General features: G+C 35.8%; 1 protein-coding gene across 1 annotated transcript; it reads right to left on the reverse strand.

Moving 5' to 3' along the window:
• Positions 1–5,828: 5,828 nt before the first annotated feature.
• On the reverse strand, positions 5,829–22,111 carry LOC146933448 (acetolactate synthase small subunit 1, chloroplastic-like). The gene is made up of 12 exons (XM_085705227.1): positions 21,852–22,111; positions 21,553–21,766; positions 21,349–21,432; positions 21,191–21,259; positions 20,173–20,256; positions 19,890–20,042; positions 18,734–18,820; positions 17,558–17,662; positions 17,314–17,436; positions 16,312–16,464; positions 6,921–6,986; positions 5,829–6,150 (listed from the first exon to the last, which is right to left on the reverse strand). The coding sequence occupies exons 1-12, from the start codon at positions 22,061–22,063 to the stop codon at positions 6,067–6,069; spliced, it is 1,434 nt and encodes a 477-aa protein (XP_085561353.1). The 5' UTR covers positions 22,064–22,111; the 3' UTR covers positions 5,829–6,066.
• Between the last annotated feature and the right edge of the window lie 259 nt (positions 22,112–22,370).

A 22,370-nucleotide genomic window follows, 5' to 3' on the forward strand; every position in this document is an offset into this window, starting at 1 on the left:
AGCAATCTATTTGCGACCGCATTAGAAAGATCTTCAGCACAATGACAAAAATTTGCATGGTCTCTTTGGTGTGTTTGTTTGTATTTTTGACAGCATGCTGAAGATCTTCATCACTCCGTCAAATAGAGAGCAATCTATTTGCGACAGCATGAGAAAGATCCTCAGCTTGATGACAAAAATTTGCATGGTTTTCTTTGGTGTGTTTGTGTGTTTTGCTAGTATTGAAGCTCAAAACCGGAGAGGGTGTATTTATAGAGGTCCTTGGATGTTGTGGACCATATAAACTCTTGGTGCAATGTGGATCACACAAAAGAATCCTATGCTGAGGTATTTCAGATTTCGTTTTCCGGAACACACTTACGCCCTAGGTGAATCCGGATTTCATAATCCGAAAAGCAGATCTTTGGTTATTTTGTCTATTAAATGAACATCTTTGACGTAAATTAAAACATAATGAAAGTTTAAATAATATATATTATTCAAAACATAATCCAACAGCTTAATTCAACAACACATAACTAACACGCAATTAAAACAACATAAAACACGCGATTAATTAAAACATAACACATTATCACGGATCATCTAAACTAACTTCTTCCTCTAGTCCCTCCAGCAGAGCCCTGGTCTCTTCGTAGTTCCTGGACCGGTGCAAACTTTTCAGAATTTGTTCAGCAGATCTAACCAACGAAGCGTCCAACTCGATCGGTCCTCTAGTACTGTGCTGACCAAAGACAGAGAACATGGTTCTCACGTCGTCGTCGTTTGTGAGTTTCATCTGGCTGAAGCGAAGAGATCCGGCTGAGTCGGACAATGGACATCGATATTCAACACCGACTGTAACGCCCTCCTTTTATTTAATTATTTTTATTAAGTTAGAATCTATTTATGTGATTTATTTATATATATATATATATATATATATATATATATATATATGAGGTGTTAGTATTTTATTATGTGGCATTATTCTATTATTTATTAGAATATGAGAATTATTAGTGTAAGTAGAATTGGAGGTTAGAATAGAAATAAGAATAAATTATTGGGCCTAAATAGATTTAGGAAGAGTGATTAGTATTATAAATAAGGAAGTTTGGGTTAGAAATAGTTTTTACGTTAGACCGCTTTTTGGAGAAAAGAGGAGAAAAGAGGAGAAGTCTGCGAGAACCCTAAGAACGAAGAACGCAGCCGTTGGAATTCAGAAAAATAATCTAAGGTAAGGGTGAGACTATCTTGCTTAATATTAAGTTGTAAATCATTAGATTACATCTAACAAAGTTGGGGAGAGTTTGTGAGATTAAGAGGATTAGGGTTTTGAGTGAAGAATTGAGGATTAATGGATAAAAATTGTTAGATTGATGTAGAAACTGTGAACAGTCCTTAGATAATCCGTAGCATGGTTATTGGAATAGTTTTGAGGTTTAAAACATATGATTAGATGAGAAGTCGGTGAGTTTAAGAATTAGGGTTTATGAGCGATTTTGATGATTAGATGATGAAGAACCGTAGAATTGATGAGAGAATCATGAACAAACCTTAGATATCCTATAGGAATGTTATTAGAAGTAGTTTGATGGTTAGAAACATGAGAATGGATGAAAAGTTGAGATTCTGAGAAAAAGTGATTTTAAGTGTTTTTGAGAAATAAGTGATTCTAGGATAAACTGTTTTGGAGATTTAAAAATATGATTTTTCAGTAAAATATGATAGGATTTGTCGAATTGAACGCGTAGGCGAAAACGGAATCGGATTCGGAGTAACGGTTAGGTTTTTACGGACGAAACGGTGAAACCGAAAAAATGGGACTGCACAGAGCTGCGTCGCAGGTGGGCTACTGCCTTCCCACGCCTGGGCGCAGTTTTCCACGCCTGGGCGCAGCAAGGCAGCCCCTCATGGGTGACTGCTTGTTGTGTTTTCGTTGCGTGCTGTCTGAACTTCGATTGTTGCGTTCTTGTGTCTTTTTCACCCCTTTCCGTGTTGAATTAGCTTTCGGTGTAAACATAAAAGTTGTAGATATTTGAGTTAGCTTTCTAATGGTTTTGGTTTGACATGAAAATGATTCATAGTTTTTGAGTTATGATGAAAATAGTCCAAGTGGGTCTTCAGAAAACTTAGAATAACTAATCCCAAGTTAGTCCAAAAAACTTATGGTTGGTTTCCCAACTTCAACTTAAGTATTAGGGATTTAGTTGAGGTGTTTTATGAGTACTTGGCTTATGTCTCATTGATCAAACTTGATTTGCTTTTGAAGAATGTTTTGGACTTTGATATGAATGTAATTGATTAATGTATATGTGGTTATTGTTGTTGATATGTTGGAATACATTATGTGAGTATTGTATGATACATAATATTATGATGTTCTATGATGTTAAGTTGATATGATTCATTTCTTATTGATGATATGATATTCTAGCACTGTTATATGCTGCAATTGTTGCTGTTTGTTGCTGCTGAATCTTAGTGAAGATGTATAAGTCGGTCTAAGTTGTCATGATTTAAGAAGTTGTCCATTTTAATGGAATTGTATAAGATGTTCACGTTGTTGTCCAAGTTGTAGGAAGATTGTGTCGTTGCATAGTCAGTGATGGGGGCTTAATGCCCGACAGGTTTTATATGACCTTAGCGATGGGGGCTTAATGCCCGACAGGTTCTTTATGACCTTAGCGATGGGGGCTTAATGCCCGACAGGTCCAAATATGACCTTAGCGAAGGGGGCTTAATGCCCTGGTGGTACCACATGCATATTGAAGTTGTCTAAGTTGTTGTTGAAGTTGTCTAAGTTGTTGTTGAAGATGTTGTCTAAGTTGTAGAGTCGTCATAACTTATATTTGATGATGATTTAATGATGATGTTTGTTTAAGAAGTTGATTACGAACTTAATTATGAAGTTGTTTTCGATAAATGATATGCTTTGATAATGATACTTATGTGAAATACATGATGATGCTTATGATTATATTTGGTGTTAGATGTTGATGCTTATGATCATTATATGTGTTGATGTTTGTGATTAATATATGTGTTGATGTTTGTAATTAATATTTGATGATGTATGCTGATGTTTATGAATTAGTAATTGATGTTATATGATGATGTTTACATCTATAATTAAGATGATATAAGATGAAGTGTATAACTAATGTAGGAGATTAATGATGCTAGTTAATGGAGTATAAGATATGTTAATGATGTTTAAGTTGTTGAATGTACTTTATATGATTTATATGTTTAATATTATTGTTTGAGAAATCTCACCCCTTCTGCTTGAAAATGTTGCCCTTCGTATGGGTAACTTGCAGATAATAAAGACTAGAAGTGTTCGTAAGTGGACTCCTCACTTGTGTCTAGGTGCTCTGATACGTAACGGGATGGGACTTACTTTCATATATATTCCTTACGTGTCTTTTATGAACTTTTTATGAATAAGTATTGAACCAAATTATGAGATTTTCTGATAAGGCATGCGTGCCAAGACTTTATTCATGTCGAACTATTTCCGCTGCGTATTTCCAGACTTTTATTATGTTGAACCTGGAAGGATATTTATTAATATCTATTTTATGACTTTAAAGTAGTATGTGACATTCCGTTTATGATCTAAATACTCTGATTTAATATGAAATTTTTATGTTGGGAAAACGGGGTGTTACACCGACCACCCTCCTCGTGTCTCTGCGGTTGAGTTGACGGTTGATTTGTTCCAGCTCATCCTTCAGCCCGGAGAGGGTGACATCGTTGCGAATCCTAAACAGATGGGGTGGTGTTCCGTCGTTGTAGTAGACTGCCGCTAGCTTGGTGTTCGGATCAAAGCCAGGGAATTCCATAATTTTTTTTCTGGTGTACTTTACTTGTAATGAAACAGGGACCCCTATTTATAGAGGTATTTGGGCGTTGTGGACCACAAAAATTGTCGGTGCAATGTGGGCCACACAAAAGAATCCAATGCTGAAGCAATCTGGATTCTAAAATCCGAACCAACCCTCACCATACATAGTCCCAAGTTTCCCTTTGGTACACCCCATTATCGTATTTTTCCGGAATACATAATCTGGAATCCATGTGTAAAATTACATATTCCAGACTGCACCAGAAGTTTTGTCGGTGGTCTACACCACAAAGAAAACGTTTTCGAAGGTTGGTCAAGTCAAAAAACGCGTTTTTACACTTTTTTTGACTGCATTAATGGCTTTCGCACCCTTTTTTTACTCTCCCTCCCTATAAATAGGCTCATTTCCTCACAATTTCTCACACCCTCTTTTTTCTCCTCTTCTCCTCTTCTACAACGATGTGTTTCCATCGTTGGCCTTTCATAGAAAGAGGTCTCTTTGGAAATCCATCAGGTGTCGTATGATCGGTCAATAGGGGAGGGGTCAGTCTGGGTGTGAGGTTGGTCTGCCTGGGCGTAAGTATGACCATCATGGTCTCTTGCTCCCTAGAGGCCCCTGTGCCCCCTCTGTCTCCCCTCCAATAGTGAAGTTACTGCTATGTCCTATTACCAGGAGCCACTAGCATAACTTACCCCCCCCCCCCCCCCTCCCTTAGAAATAGTTTTAGGTTCTTATGTAATGTATTATTCAAATATCAATAAAATGAGTTGTTTTTATATTTTTTTTCTTTTTATTTCTGTTTTATATGTTTATTTGCATTTATTTTATGAATTTCAAAGCTTGAAATTGAAAAAGTTCTGGAAAAAGACCATTCCGGAATTTATAATCTGGATAAATCTGAAAAACATTAACAATTCATTCCGGAAAACGAATTCCGGACCAGGGGTAAAAATGGAAGAAAAAAAATAGGGCACGCGAGGAAACCTACAGGGTGGGAAAAGTAAAACTCATTTTTTTTTATTTTTCTTTGAGCTCTTGGTCTTCAAATTTATGGTCTTTCATCTATGTTTATATATAAATCTTATATTTGAAGCTTGAAAATATATATATGCAAACAAACCAAAAAGATCAAAAGACATGGAAAAAGATAAAAGACAAAATTCTTGTCTGAAATTAAGTTGAAGAACAATGAGTGCAATTTTACAATAAATAACTTGGACTTGAAAATACAAGTGTGACAATTTTACCATCAAATTGAAAATATGAAAATACATATCATTACCAAACTCAACGGTACCAACAATTCCAAGACTCAAAGGTGTACTAACAAATGCAAAACACAACGATCAAACAAATACAACTTGAAAATCCAAAATATTGTGATACCAACAAAATACAACCAGCAAAATAAGTAGAAATTGTAAAACACGATACAATAAGTAGGAAATGTAAAACTAACTATGATTTTTATACTTCAATGGAATAAAGGGGAAGGAAGAAATACAAAAAAAAAAAAAAAAAAAAAAAAAAAAAAAAAAAAGAGAGATTGGTACCAAATTGTCTCTAAATATTTTTGTCAGGGACCTAAATATATTTTACGTTTGTTTTGAATAAACTTGATCAACCGCATGACCGGTAAAACATCATATAAACCTTGTCATGGTTGAAGAATTTCTTAAAAACCAATTCTGCAAAAACTCGATAAAAGGATAAAACATGTCCAACTTTATTTTTTTCAAGAGGCTAAAAATTTGTGCTATTTTTTTCGAAGCTACACTGGTTCGATGGTTGTGAGGAGTCAAAATGACACTTCACTGGTTTTTTTTTTTTTTTTTAAAATAAATGAACATGTAGGTTATCGAGAACTCGGATTCATTTAACTTGTTAAAATAATCAACACCTTGTGCATTATGAGTTATGACCCATTTACATTGCTGGAAGAACACTACAGGTAACCATAATTCTACCAAAAACAACTTCAAGAAGACAAAAAGGTATGGGAAATGAAATTGTTTTTTCTTGAAAAAAATATCTAGATGGTATTCGAAGCCTAGAACATTAGAGTCCGTGTCTATAGCTATAGTAGTCTGGAGTAGATACTATAATCATTTGCAAATCACTAAAATATAACATTATGGTCATCGAAGGCCAAAACACTAGCAAGCACAGTGTAAGTTATAAAGCTCTACAAGCTGAAAACTTGAGCTCTCCTTTGCCCACACAAATAAATCAATCAGAAGGGAAGAGAGTATCCACGGAGGTGCTTGGAGTCCACACCCGACTCACGGACAAGTCCAATGCGTCCAGTTCGTGCCACCTGAAACAAGAAAAAACATCGTTAAAAAGGACATGATAGGAAGACAAGAGTAGTGGTTCACATGCGCTGCCGCAGGTGCAGCACCAAACTGTTGATCCAATTCAACACATGATTTGGTGGTTTAGACCTGTTCAGGATTGGTAATGTGATTGTATTTGTAGGTGCAAAAACACAATGTATATTATTTTGTCAATTAAAGGGTGTATACTGAGGCATATCACACTTGTTCTTATGGGATTTAAAAATTAACCCTTCAGGCATGGTAAAGCCCAAACTTAAGGTTTTCGAACAAAAATGAAGCAAAGTTTTATGGACTACATTCTTCTAGAGTAAACAAGTGTGTTCATTCTTAATTATAATTCTAGGTGTATCCTGATGACAAACTAAAATTTAAAGTAGAATGCAGCCTTACTTGTAATGGAGACAAATTCATTTAGAGAAAGCTTTAAGTACAAATATTGTTTTCACATTAATTTTACTGTTTCCTATAAGAAATGACATTTTGGTAAATTAAAAATGACTCTCAGTAAATGGCCTTGGCTCTCCCTTTCTTTTCCTAACAAAACCCTCCATCCGATCATACCCTATGCAAACTACCATCATCAACAGAACTAGTGAATACAAAAAGGAAGCAAATGCATCAAATGTGACTCTGGAAATATATGGAATAATGTTTTGTTTTTTGGGATATTGAACAGAGTATATTTAAACAAGTAAACAGTCACAGCAAAATATCTACCAGATACATGGGAAAGATTAATAAAACAGACCTCACAAATGCCATATGGTTCTAACAATCTCTGCAATGCAACCATCTTGTCCAGATCTCCAGTAAGCTGACATAAGAGCATATCACTTAGTTCCAGAAACAATTTATAAATATTATCCAAAATCAGTACTTTGATAATTCCATTTATATTTATGGAAGAAGAATGAAATGCTTCAATGCAAACAGCTAACTACAACAACAACAAAAAAACTCGGCATCAAGTTCCCGATTTTTCTGATTATCCTAACCGCATCAAGTAAAAAAGAAGCAACCTGTATAACAATCATAACCCTGGGTGGAAGGATGAAATTTTAATGTGGATGCAATGTCAACTGTCGAGAAGTTTGCAAAATTATTCTGTATAAGCTTTTTCAAAGAAAAATATCATATTATTGCCCCAATTTCATTATTAATATTAATCTTAAAGAGGGATAATATAATGAAGGCTTAATACATCGTTTGGTCCCTTAACTTATTTTTTGTTTTCGCTTTGGTCCACTAACTATAAAGTGTCTCAAACTGGTCCCTTATGTATTCTGCCGTTATCTATTTTGGTTCTCGCAGTTAGTTTTTTGATATCTAATATTTTTAATATGATTATAACTGTTTGATTGCAGGTCCATGGTAAATTACAGTGAACCACCCATATCTGATTTTTTTCCTTCTCTTCTTCTCCTTCCCTATTCTTCCTCTTGATCTTCATCATCTTCAACATTGTTCATATAAAACCCATAAAAACTTAAACAAAAAACATCTGATCTTTTTTGTTTTTCTTCATCTTCATCTCTCATCTTCTTCAACACTCATGCAAAAATCCAAAAAAATAAATCCAGAAAAAGAAAAAACTTAAATAATCAACCTTACAATTTATCAACCTTTAGGTTTTAAATTCCGATTACTTGTTTTAGTATGGTAAAATTATTCATATATCTTATTTTTCAAATTGAAACTTTAACCAAGTTAATCATATGTTAATATCTCATCTATGAATCACAACAATTTAATATTTGACATGAAAGAACTGATTTTTACATATCATATGGATCCCATAGCTAAACTCGGTCTCTTAAAAGAGTTGATTTTTGGTAAAATCAGAAAATTAAATTAAAAACTATTGAATTTGTCGCCTCAATTTGATTTTTTTTCCCAGTGAATTAAAAACCCATATGGATTTTAAAGTGCAATTCCCCAGGATAAAGAGAAAATTGAACTTCAAATTGGGAATTTTAGGGTTTTAAAATTGATGAAATAGAGAATGAAAACTTGAATCGGAGAATGTAATGTGAGGATGAGTGGTGACTGACAATATGAATTTGGAACACAGCCCATTTAGATCTTGATCGTTTAAATCGGAAAAGTGGGATGAATAAATTGAAACTTTACTAAAATTGAGAAAGTGGGAGTGAAATGAATTCAAAAAAGTGGTGATAAAAAGAGGAAATCACATAAAATCTTCATTATCGATGTATGCAGGAACAAGAAAACTCAACAGCAGTAACAAGATGAGAGAGATGAAGGGAAGTGAAATATATGGTAGAGAGCCGTGCACCATACACCAGCGACTTTTTCTCTTGCGCACAGTGCATGATATGGGACAGTAGCGCACACTAGAAGGCGCCTGTTGTTGTTTGATTTTTGGGTTTGATTTTTTATGATGATATTATGTGTTGTTGATGAAAAAGATTTGATTTTGATGATGAGAATTTTATTTTATTTTATCTTTTGATTTTTTTCTGGGTTATATGAAAATTGACTAAGGAGTATGAATGTGTTGATGAAGGAGATGAAGGAAGAAGAAGAAGAAATAAGAAAAAAAATTAGGTGTTGATAGTTCATGGTAAGATACAACACACCTGTATGGTCCAACGGTTCTCTTTTTGAAAAAAATATCAAATGGTTAAAATTAAATGAACTTATATTATAACGTCTATGGTGGACCACCTTTGAACATGGTTCACCTTAGACATTTGATGTTAAAAACTAACGGAGAGGACCAAAACAGTAAACGGCAGAATATTTATGGGACCAAATTGAGACACTTTATAGTTTGGGACCCAAGTGAAAACCAAAAATAAGTTAAGGGACCAGATAATGTATTAAGCCTATAATGAATTACAAAAATGGGGTACAGTACACCCGTCGTAGAGTACCTACTTAAACCTAAAAGTATTTCTGTTGAGATGAGAAAATTAGCAATTCTATTGCTAACGGCTAACCACCACAATTAAGAAAACAGGTGTGGAATGTTGCAGACGATGGGCATAGCTGGATTTTTAACATGTAAGGATGCTGAATAAATAGCTTAGAGAGTATTGTTATTGGGCCATCTCTATTTATCCATACTCCAGATATCAAGTCTTGAGCATGGCTGTCGTGATCCACATCAACTAGTGATATAGGCATATAACGAAATCAGTCCTTATAAGACTAGGGCAGTTCTCACTCATTGAGCTAGTTTTTGGGCTTGAGTTAGGCCTAAAATCCAAATTCAAATATGACATCAAGACCTATCCTCGATATGTTATGGGTCAAGATCTCTGTTATTCCACCTGCATTTATCCATACTATAAACGTCCACTGTTGGGTGTGGGGGTGTGCTTGGATCCATGTTACTCCAATTACATTTGTCCACGTCTAGATGTCCAATCCTAGGCATGATGAGGTGTTGAGATCTGTTGGAATTATAAAATAAATACCTTATTAATATGTACAGTTATTGATGTAGCTAGAAGATCAATAGTTAATTATCTGCCTAGTAAATCACATTCATGTACTTAGGAACTAGAAAGCTGATTAATATTCTTGTAACTCCCATATTGTATTTACTCTCTAGAGTGTATATAAACCAGATCAGCTGAGTGGAATTTCACTCAAGCATTCCATAACTATTAGTCCTTTAACATGGTATCTAGAGCAGGTTCTTTTTGAAGGGTCACTGCCTCTGGTCCTGCAGTACCACAAGTCCAAAAGTCACTCTGACACTTAGTCTCCTCCATTTGTGGTCCTCTATTTCTGGTTTCCAGGATCTATTTTTTTTTTTTTTTTGGGTCCTTTGTTTCTAGTTCTTTCTTGCTTTTCTCACAATGGCCTCAGGCCCTCAAAAAAATAATGGACCTACTTTCTCTTTCTCTGGAACACCAACAATCACTTCAGAAAAATTGAATGGAAAAAATTATTTAGCTTGGTCTTCCTCTGTAGAACTTTGGTTTCTTGGCCAAGGCTATGAGGAACATCTGAAACAATCATCAGAAAGTATTTCAACAGAAAAACGTGATGAATGGAAAAAGCTTGATTATCAGCTTTGTTCTCTCCTATGGCAATCTGTTGAGCCGACCATCTTGACGAACTTTAGAGCCTTTAAAACTTGCCACTCTTTTTGGCAGAAGGCTCAAAGTGTCTTTACTAATGACATCCAACAATTGTATGATGCTGCACAAAAATTGGCCACTCTAAAGCAAACAGACCATGACATGGTTTCCTATGTTTCAAAAGCTCAATCTGCGGTAGAGGAGTTAAAATTATCTTTGGAAGCCGACAAAATTGAAGAAATGAAGACAAAACTTGATAATCTATATATGGTGTTGGTTCTAAGAGGAATGCACCCAGATTTTGATCATGTTCGTGATCAAGTCCTAACTGGACAAGAAGTTCCTTCTTTAGAAAATTTAACAACTCGTCTCCTTCGAGTCCCTTCGCTTAAAACAGAAGTAAATTCAGTTGATGTTGTTGAAGCTTCTGCCTTGGTTTCCAACCGAGGGGGACGGGGAGGCCGTGGAAGTCGTGGAGGACGAGGTGGAAGAGGAGGTCGACCTCAATGTTCTTATTGCAAAAGAATGGGCCACACACAAGACACTTGTTATTCTATTTATGGATTTCCTGGAAAATCTGCGAATACTTCCAAGTCTGAAACATCAGAGATGAAATTTTCAGAAGCTGACTATCAAGAATACCTTAAGCTAAAAGCTGCCAAGGAATCTCCAAGCTCATCTGCTGTAGTTGCTCATAACTCCACTGCTTGTATTTCTCAATCTGGTCATGATCAAAGTCCTTGGATAATTGATTCAGGTGCCTCTGATCACATTGCTGGTAATGGTTCATTATTTTCATCTATCTCTCCTAACAAAAATCCTCATTTTATTACTCTAGCCGATGGTTCTAGAGTTGCAGCAAAGGGTATAGGTCATGTGTCACCCACTACTTCTCTGTCCTTAAGTTCTGTCTTGTTTATACCTGGTTGCCCTTTCAATTTGGTTTCTCTCAGTCAACTTACTCGTTCTCATAATTGTTCAGTAACCTTTGATGCTAACTCATTTGTTATACAGGAACGTGGTACGGGTCGGATGATTGGTGTAGGACATGAATCACATGGTCTTTACTATCTAAAGTCTGATTCTTCTTGGATTTGCAGTGCCTCCAATTCACCAAAACTTATTCATGAACGGTTTGGACATCCTCACCTATCCAAACTAAAAATAATGGTTCCAGGTCTTGAAAAAATAAAGACACTCTCTTGTGAATCCTGTCAATTAGGAAAACATGTTCGATCTTCTTTTGTTAGACAAGTTGAAAGTCGTGTCGACTCACCTTTTTCAGTTATTCATTCAGATGTATGGGGTCCTAGTCGTGTGTCTTCTATGGGTTATAGATATTTTGTTACCTTTATTGATGAATTTTCTAGATGTACTTGGGTTTTCTTAATGAAAGAACGATCTGAAATTTTGTCCATCTTCACTTCTTTTGTTAATGAAATTAAAACCCAATTTGATAAGACAATTCGAATTCTTAGAAGTGATAATGCAAAAGAATATTTCTCTTCTGCTATTACTTCTTTTTTGACATCACATGGAATTCTCCATCAATCTTCTTGTCCTCATACCCCTCAACAGAATGGGAATGGAATAGCTGAAAGGAAAAATAGACATCTCGTTGAGACTGCTCGGACATTGTTACTTCATGCAAATGTACCCGTCCGTCATTGGGGTGAGGCAATTTTAACCGCTTGTTTTTTGATTAATCGGATGCCCTCTTCTTCTATCAATAACAAAGTTTCTCACTCCATCTTATTTCCTAAAGAACCTTTGTTTCATATTAATCCACGTGTTTTTGGAAGTACTTGTTTTGTTCATGATCTTTCTCCAGGTTTAGATAAGTTGTCCCCCCGAGCAATCAAGTGTGTTTTTCTTGGATACTCTAGGTTGCAAAAAGGTTATCGTTGTTATTCTCCAATTCACAACCGTTATTATGTTTCAGCAGATGTAACCTTCTTCGAAGAAAAACCATATTTTTTACCATCATCGGTTGAATCTAACACCACTCAAGAAGTTTTTCCAATTCCCTATTTTGGTCCATCATTTTCTCCTTTTCATGAATCAGTTTCAGCTACAGATTCAACCCCAGTTATTCCTCCACCTGCACCATCTCATAGACCACTCATTACATACCAACGACGACCACATGTTCCTAATACCGAATTGGAAGGCACTGAAAGACCAACTGAATCATGTCCTACTCCAGGCGTCAACCCTACTACAGACCTGATTGACGAAATCCCTGATTTACCCATCGCGGTTAGGAAAGGTAATCGGTCAACTCGAAATCCTCATCCTATTTATAATTTCTTAAGTTATCATCGTCTTTCTCCTTCTTATCATTCTTTTATAGCATCTTTATCCTCTATTTCTATTCCTAAAAATGTTTGTGAGGCACTTGATCATCCAGGATGGCGACAAGCCATGATTGATGAAATGCAAGCTTTGGGGCATAATGGCACTTGGGATTTGGTCCCTCTTCCTCCAGGAAAGAAACCTGTTGGGTGTCGATGGGTCTATGCTGTTAAAGTTGGACCTAATGGACAGATTGATCGTCTCAAAGCCCGTTTGGTGGCCAAAGGTTATACCCAGATTTATGGCCTCGATTATGGTGATACTTTCTCTCCTGTGGCAAAAATTACTTCTGTTCGTTTATTTCTTGCCATAGCTGCCATCCGTCATTGGCCATTGTATCAATTAGATATTAAAAATGCATTTCTACATGGAGATTTAGAAGAGGAGATTTATATGGAGCAACCACCTGGATTTGTTGCTCAGGGGGAGTCTAGGTTGGTTTGCAAATTGCGGCGCTCTCTCTATGGGCTTAAACAATCCCCACGAGCTTGGTTTGGGAAATTCAGCTCAGTGGTTCAGGCATTTGGATTGAAACGTAGTGAAGCGGATCATTCAGTGTTTTATTGCCATACCTCTCCTAATAGATGTGTTTACTTGGTGGTTTATGTAGACGATATAGTCATAACTGGAAATGATGAAGAAAAAATTTCTCAACTGAAGGAACATTTATTCCGACATTTTCAGACCAAGGATCTTGGAAAGCTGAAATATTTTCTTGGTATTGAAGTTGCTCAGTCAATGAACGGGGTTATCATTTCACATAGGAGTTATGCATTAGATATACTTAAAGAAACTGCTATGTTGGACTGTAGACCAGTTGACAGTCCTATGGATCCAAATCAAAAATTGTTACCCAACCAAGGGGAGCCTTATTCCGATCCTAAAAGGTACCGGAGATTGGTTGGAAAGCTCATCTACCTCACTATTACAAGGCCAGATATTTCTTTTGCGGTTGGAGTGGTAAGTCAGTTCATGCAATCCCCTCATAAAGATCATTGGGATGCAGTAATTCGAATTCTGAAATACATTAAAAAACAACCAGGACAAGGACTGCTTTATGAAGACAAGGGAAGCACTCAAATAGTTGGATTTTGCGATGCAGATTGGGCAGGTTCACCCATCGACAGGCGTTCTACTTCAGGGTATTGTGTGTCTATTGGAGGAAATCTTGTATCATGGAAGAGCAAGAAGCAAAATGTTGTTGCCAGGTCTAGTGCAGAGGCTGAATATAGAGCTATGGCTGTAGCTACATGTGAGCTCATATGGATTAAACAACTTCTTGAATTGAAATTTGGAGATACTCGACAAATGAAACTTTGTTGTGATAACCAAGCAGCCCTACATATAGCTTCCAATCCAGTCTTTCATGAGAGAACTAAACATATTGAGATTGATTGTCACTTCATCCGGGAGAAAGTCCTTTCTAAAGAAATCATCACCGAATCGGTTAGCTCTAACGATCAATTGGCAGACATTTTCACAAAATCCTTAAGGGGACCGCGAATTCAAAGTATTTGTTCCAAGCTTGGAGCATTTGATCTATATGCTCCATCTTGAGGGGGAGTGTTGGAATTATAAAATAAATACCTTATTAATATGTACAGTTATTGATGTAGCTAGAAGATCAATAGTTAATTATCTGCCTATTAAATCACATTCATGTACTTAGGAACTAGAAAGCTGATTAATATTCTTGTAACTCCCATATTGTATTTACTCTCTAGAGTGTATATAAACCAGATCAGCTGAGTGGAATTTCACTCAAGCATTCCATAACTATTAGTCCTTTAACAAGATCCTACACAGAATAGAGATATAGCTTAGGTAGTGAGTGCTTATAGGGCTTTGATGATCCTCGCCTAATAACCTGACTTTGTGGGGTTCAGCTATGCCCGTCCTAAGCCAAAATTATAATATGGTATTAAATCCTATCATAGATCTGTTACTGGTCCATGTTGAGTCTTACGCATGAGGGGTGTGTTGAGATCCAACATCGACTAGATATATAGCCAAATTAGTCCTTACAAGACTTGGACAATCCTCACCCCTCAAGCTAGCTTTTGGGGTTGAGTTGGACAAAAACCATATTCTAAGAATCTTAATGTTATCTAATCCTTGTTTTCCATTATCGGTGAAATCTAGTGCCATAAATCTCCTGTCATGGCGGAGCCAATAAAGGGTTCATCCATTGATTTCATAACTCGAGGGCCAGTTGGGGCATCGGTGGTATCCTGCCTTACTGGTAGTGGCTTTTTCGAATGAAAGAACTAAGAACAAATCTTGATGCAAGATCCAGAAGACATTCATCATTAAACTGCTACCATGTAAATGTTCAGAGAAGGGTTGGACTCAAACATGTGACCACATATTGTAGCACAATAAAATTCAGCTAAACTAAACTGATTTCAGTGCAACTTGCAAGTACTAAAATCTGCATTCTCTCAATGGTTAATGCAGTATCCACTATATAAAAAGGTTGTTAGGATCGAGATCTTGAATGAGATCAGGAAGGGGGTATCAAGATCCTAACTCATAAGATTGCAACTAAGATCGAAAGATCCTACCCAATTAATTTTGTAGGATTGAGAAGGGGTAGCAAGATCGTATAATATAAAGATCTTAACCAAGATTGTACAATACCAATTAATTCTGTATTACTTTTACCAAGCCAAAATTATAATTTATTCCCAAAGACATCAACCAATACTTGGAAGCTAATTGATTGAAATTAGGGTGTGGTGTTTTGTTTTTAGATACACTGATCAAACTACTAAAAATTCGTTTTGTGAAGAAAAAAAAATACTTGGATATGCTATTCAAGTTCCAAAGGATTTCTAGGGAAGAAGTTTTGAAACTCTTTATTCTTTTTTCTCGACGGCAGCGGCAAAGGATTCGCAAAGACCCAATTAATTTTGTAGGATTGAGAAGGGGTAGCAAGATCATACAATATAAGATCTTAACCAAGATTGTACAATACCAATTAATTCTGTATTACTTTTACCAAGCCAAAATTATAATTCATTCCCAAAGACATCAACCAATACTTTGGAAGTTAATTGATTGAAATTAGGGTGTGGCGTTCTGTTTTTAGACACACTAATCAAACTACTAAAAATTCGTTTTTGTGAAGAAAATACTTGGATATGCTATTCCAGTTCCAAAGGATTTCTAGGGAAGAAGTTTTGGAACTCTTTATTCCTTTTTCTCGGTTGCAGCGGCAAAGGATTCGCAGGAAAGAAGTTTCAGTTGAAACTAATATTGAAAGAGCAACAACTAAGACCAAAAACAGAGCCCAGAAGTTTGTATTTATCTTTCTTTTTCTTTTTATTTATCCCAATATTCAAAGACCAAAAAAAAAAGTCCAAAAAAAGGAAACCAATATAGATGTAAAATAAAACTGTACTAAAAACAAAAACAAAAGCACTTGCCAAAAACCAATAGCGATACAGTATCATACTTAACATATTGTGTGCGTGTGTGTGATACTGTATCATTGGTTGAAAAATCTACATAGACTTTACCCTCAAGGGTTGGGTAGCTCAACTAGTTTGAGCTATAAGAGATAAGGAGTTGGAGAGGTCTTCGGTTCAAGCCCGGACCCAACCCTTGAGCTATAAGAGATAAGGAGTTCGAGAGGTCTTCGGTTCAAGCCCGGACAAAGGAGTAAATACTAATCTAACACGTACTAACTGCTAATTTGCCATTCGAAGAAAAAAAAATAGACTTTACCTCGAGGGTTATTGTGTGATCGGACACATCAACAGCTTTAGCCCTGAAAATGCTGGCAATATCAAGAACATCACGTCGTGCAGCAGCATTTACGGCAATCTTTATGAGCATCAATTCTCGCTCAGCAAATGGCAAGTGGGTTATATCCCGGACCTGGAAAAGCATCAGAAGTATAAAATGGCCAGTTTTATTAATATTAAAAATGGTCAAATGTTATTGCACTAAATGCTTGAATAAAGCTCTTAATTATAAAGTACAAAAGCAAGATGAAAATGTATGCTTCAAGAGATTTTATAGCTGCTTGGTTTGACATTCCTGAGCAAGATTAATTATGAGGTAGGCACACTCAAAAACTAGTTAGGTTTCATTAATAAGAGTGGGAAATACATGTTTCAAATTTCTTTTATTAGAAAGTGCGCTCAAATATTGAATTGTGAGTCACTAATCAATTTTGTTACTATGGGTCACCAAATCCTAAGACAGGTTTCCAACACAAATCTCCTGTTGTGGCCAGGTGCATATATAGAGAAAAAAACAGAATTTAATGTGGCATGACCAAGACTGTGTCCATCGGCATCATCAAAGGGAAAAGTCACAATCAATGGAGATTACAAGGATTAGCCATTCCACACTCAAATCCTAAACCCAGTACACCTGATCCTCAGTCCTCACTGCAACTGAGAGTTAACTACTGATTTTACAATATAATAGGATCATGCCCCTGGCGAAGACAGTATCAGTGATCAGCCCAGTTCGCCCTCCTGTTTTCACTCAACTCTCCTTGAAAAAGCATAGTTGGCTCATATTTGTAAACTTCTCAAATCGATTCACTTGTGGTCGGGGTAAGCCCCGTATGTTCATTTTTGTGCCTACTATGACAGTGGTGGAGATTGGCAAATGCTATGGGCTCTGCAACCAGTAATACTAAAAAATCATATAAAGCTAAAAGCAAACAGTTTATTTATGGGGTGTGATGCATTTATTTTAGTAGAGATGGTGAACCTCATGCAGCTCCACTAACTTATTCAATTGCTGCACCAACTTGCTGATTGACTCATCTGTACCTGGAACCACAGTTGTAAGCCGAGAGATTCCTTCAACTTCTGAATGTCCTACAGCTAAACTCTGGAAATAAAAGAGAGCACATTCAAGCAAACGAAAGAACAGAAAAATTAAAACGGCGAGACTTGTGTTTATGCAATTTAACACAAACATCATATTGAAAAACAACATTGAAGAACCAAACCTGAATGTTATAGCCCCTTCTAGCAAAGACTCCTGTAACAATGTTTAGAACTCCAGGAGCATCATTCACAAGCATAGACAAAGTGTGTGATCGAATTCCGCTAGTCTGAAGGCATTATCCCAACAATTAGAAATTACATGCAAATCCATTAAAGTTATATGCTGATGTACGAGCATCAGCTGGATTTTTGGCTCTTGACGAGCATAAAACACTTCTAATTAGCATTAAATCTTCACAGATGTCTGGCAAAATTTGGTCCCAAGCCTTTTATTATGTGATTTTCAGAAAAGCAAAATCATGTTGGCTCAACTTGAGTAAATTTAAATGCAAGAAAATAATTACAAAGATATCATAAATTGCAGTGATTTCATAAAGCAAAACCTTGTAAGTTAAATAAAAAGCTTCAGCAGTAAAAGACCGTCAAGATATTAGCAAAAAAAAAAAAAAAACCTAGAACTGTGTTGAACACGCTTTATTTATAGCATGTGGTGTGAACATCCAAAATAATGTTTATTCCACATGACGCGATTTCACACCAAAAATTAATGTTTGGTGGCTTTGAGCCAAAATTGACTACACTTGAACCCTCCACCTGGGTAAAAACTGACTTTGATCCAAACACATTTTTAATCAATTTTCAAATGCTAACCCAAACACACTTAAAAGAATAACCCTCCTAAGCTATGAGAAGTTCAACCAGAAAGGGAAAAGAAACAGAATGAATGAGCTGGCATTTATAAAGCTCATAGAAGGGCATTGGATGCAAGCTTTATCGTATGCTCCTGTAAGAATACAAGGACATGGAACCTTGATGCCCAGATAAGAAATGTTCAACACGTCGTCGGCTAATTAATCTTATTTTAAGTATTTTTCATGGCTAGAAATAATATGAAATGTTTTGAAACTGCGGCAATCAACAATTTCACATCAAAATGATCAACTCTGAGAATAGTTCACAAGGCTCCTGTTGTGGTAAATAATTATACAACTTGACAAGTAAATTCAAATGCATAGCCAAAAATATCAAATAGAAATGTCATTTGTATTTAATATATATAAAAGAACTCTACATTCTAAAAAGGGAACATCAAGAAAAAGAACACTAGCAAGAACCTGCATACGAGGACTACAATGCATTACAACAAAACATAAAAAGGAGACATTTAAGGATCTTACATCTTCATCATTGAGAAAACCCCACTGAGCATCAAGTACTTGATTGACTGTAAAACTGTCTGAAGGCTCTATAGGATAAACATCTCCCTTCACACAAGCAAACATTTCAAAAGAAAAAAGAAGGTCAGATACTAGATTGGAATGTACTATTTACTAATGACCAAATAAATAGTGTACATAATGGACAGAAAATATAGAGCATGCCGATCATGAAATGCATTCAAGTCACCGTTAGCATCATTCAATGTTATAGTTAAAAATCTGTTCGTCTTTAGTTGGTCATAGAAGTGTTATAATCTAAAAAGTTAGAGCAGTTCATGTTTGCCAACGACAATAAAGATTCAATTCAACAAGAATATAATTTGATGATGCTCGATTGATCTAGAATATATCTCTGCATTTCTACCACAACCTTACAAGTGGCAAGAATCAAATAATAGCTATGAAATCTGGTACTAAAGGGAAGCTGCAGACAGAGAATGAAAAGCAATATATGGGTAAATAACAAGGTTAAAACCACACACAATCTACAGTCAATATGAGTGATCTAAAGGCCTCAAAGAAAAACAATTGAGGGAGATTAAATACTCTCTCGAATAAGGGGAAAAAGAAGACACGTCAAGAAATACTACAAAATTGAAAATGTAGAAAGGCTGCACCAGCCAGCAAAGGTGTGTTAGAAATCACAACTCAGCTTAAAATTACAATTAGCTGAATACCAAGAGGAAGACAAAAAAACTTAAGGAAAAAGGTTGCATTCATAAAGGCAAGATTGTTGTTACTCAGATGCATAAAAGAATTGCATAAACTGCAAACTACTATAAAACTTCATCCTTTGCATGTATACCGTAACCTTTCAAACAAATTATCAAACACGATTCTAAAGTAGGATGGATAAAGGATGATCAATTATAAAGATGATTTGTTGAAATGTCAACAGTGCTTGAGGTCTGTATAAGCGTTGAAACCATTCTTCAAAACACACCTAGTATAATTTACTTCACAAACCTGTGCTTGTTTGTGATTTTAAAAGCTAACATTTTTAATAGGAATTGCCAATTATTTATTTCAATTAAATGTATTTCATATTTGAAGTGTTTCGAAATACATGTTAAATTAAAGAAATGCTAGGATCGTAGAGTATGTAAGATCATACCCCCACAGGCGTATCAGTTTTGTCAACAGGATTCACACTTTTCGCTCCAACAAGAGCATTAATAGCTGTTTTTCCCTCAAGATCTGGATACGAAGCAGCTGAATACCGCCAAAATGGAGCAGATGCACCCATCTTTTCCCTTCTTAATGCAATCTAAGTATAGTCACATCATCAGATTATAACGAATTAGTAAAAATATGCAGATAACACTGTGATGAATGAGAAAGTGGACAAGATAAAAGAGTTAAGGAAATTTCTTAGTTACTCAATTGAGCTTTCGAACCTTTCCAGTTCTAGCTATTTCTTTAATTCCAAACTTGCCGAAATTTCTCTGGACTGCAACCATCTTCCCTGGGTCCCCAGTAACCTGTAACATACACAGAATGACTCACCTGAAATTACCACGTGATTGTATCACCAAATTGCAAAATGGGGATGATGATGTTTGGATAATTGTTAGATTGAAAGAAAAACAATCAAAACATGAAACAAAACGCATGAGCAGATAATGGGATGCATATACACCCGACTCATATCAGCACATTTGCTATTCCCAATGTAATATAAGGACGGGCAAAATCATATTCGTGAAAAGAATTAAAGACAAGAAATCATGAACAAAAGAATATCATAAAAACAGCCAGTCTAGCAACAATACAGCCATACTCCTACCTCAGTAGTTAAAATCTTAACGATACAATTTTTATATATGCAACGAAAGGATGACTACATTAACATGTGTAGTATCTTCCCAAGATGAGTCATTCACAAGGCACTGTACCACACTCTCCAATATCAATAATTACCTTAACAACAATGATAATTTTCCCTTTCTCCGAATGTCACTCAATTCGATTGATTGTGAAGCCCAATCACAACCACAAAAATAAAGACCCAACAGCTAGATCCCAGAACTTTGATGATGGTAACATAATGACTTTGGATCCTATTCATACACATCTAGATTCTAAAAATAAAATTTTACACCGATATTAGAATCTGAAAGAGCGAATATTCGCAACTTTCTATACCCACACATAACTTACTGCCACAAAACAATAGAGAAATCAACAGAATCAAATAAGTTGTTAGCTTTTTGCAAAACAAACAGGCAAAAGAGATTGATGAGTATGATAGTGTTCAACTCATAGAAGCAGTTACATGAAATGTTTACAGAGCATACTTTTCAATTACAATTAGTTTTATTTTACAGTTGCATAAGCATACAAATGAAAAAGATGCACCAAAACACGATGACTAACTACTAAAAGAATATACGAACAAAAATGAGCAGCAATGACCTCAATCGTAACGGAATCTTCCGAGATGTCCACGATCTTAGCTCTGAAGGTGTCCACCAACCACTTAATCTGTGTATTCCCAACAAAAATAAAACAAATTAATAAATCTACAGTCCTAAATCCTAGCAAACAATTAAGATATGCATGTAAGTACATACCTCAGCACGGTTTTGGGGATCTGCATGAACTTTCACGAGCATCAATTCACGTTCTACTTGAGGTTCACGTGAAAGATCTTCTACCTAGTCCAAAAATCACACAACAAACGTAAACCCTAAAATTATTTGAATTTTTTTTTTCTTTAGTATTTGAACTCTATCCTACAAAAAAAAAAAATATTATAAGAGTGAAAGTGAAAGCACCTTCAAAACATTGACAAGCTTCTGAAGCTGTTCAACAACTTGACGTAAAACCCTATCAGTACCAGAAACAACAATGGTGAAAAGAGCCCTGTCTTGATTCAAACCAACAGCTAATGACTCAATGTTGTAGCCTCTTCTCGCAAACACTCCAGCTATTCTGTTAATCATTCCACTCTCATCGCCAACGAACACCGAAATCGTGTGTCTCCGAACTCTGCAGCATTATCAATAATCAATTAATTAATTAATTAATTAATCAAAAATCAGAATATTAATCTAATTGATTAGAGAATACTTGCTTTGAACGAGAAGGTGAAGGGGGAGGGCCATTGGAGGAGACTGTGGTGTCACCGGAAGTAGCAGCGGCGGATAGGATGAGGTTGTTGTTGTTGCGGCGGGAAGTGGTAGGTGGGAAGAAGAGTGTGGTTGAGTTAGGTTGAGATGGAAATGAAGATGGAGAATCAGAATGAGTGAATTTGAAGGTTTGAATTGGAGTTTGTGTGGTCGCCATGGTTATGAGGAAATGGAGAAGAAGCGGATTGAAATGAAGAGACAGTACAGTTGTGCTGTGGCGGAACTTCAGTATTTGTATCACTGGCTGCACTGCACCTACTTTTTTTTTTTTTTTTCTGTTTTTAATGGAATATATTTGCTCTCGAGTCTCGACATCAGGGGTCGTTTGATGGATATAATTATGAGAATAATTTTTTCATTTAATTATAATAAAATAATGATATCGTATGTTATCATATGATATCTTTTAATTTGGCCTTTGATAGTGAGGAAGATGCGACTCATTCTGACCGTTTCGTGAAATG

This window comes from Medicago sativa, chromosome 4 (genome assembly GCF_051527215.1).
Source record: "Medicago sativa cultivar Bolivia chromosome 4, Bolivia_mono, whole genome shotgun sequence".
Taxonomy (NCBI): Eukaryota; Viridiplantae; Streptophyta; class Magnoliopsida; order Fabales; family Fabaceae; genus Medicago; species Medicago sativa.

Coding starts and splice junctions, on each gene's coding strand:
- LOC146933448 (XM_085705227.1), bottom strand. CDS start 22,063: ATGGCGACCACACAAACTCCAATTCAAACCTTCAAATTCACTCATTCT. Junction 21,767..21,851: donor CCTTCACCTTCTCGTTCAAA/GCAAGTATTCTC, acceptor ATAATGCTGCAG/AGTTCGGAGACACACGATTT. Junction 17,663..18,733: donor GTTTTCTCAATGATGAAGAT/GTAAGATCCTTA, acceptor TAATGCCTTCAG/ACTAGCGGAATTCGATCACA.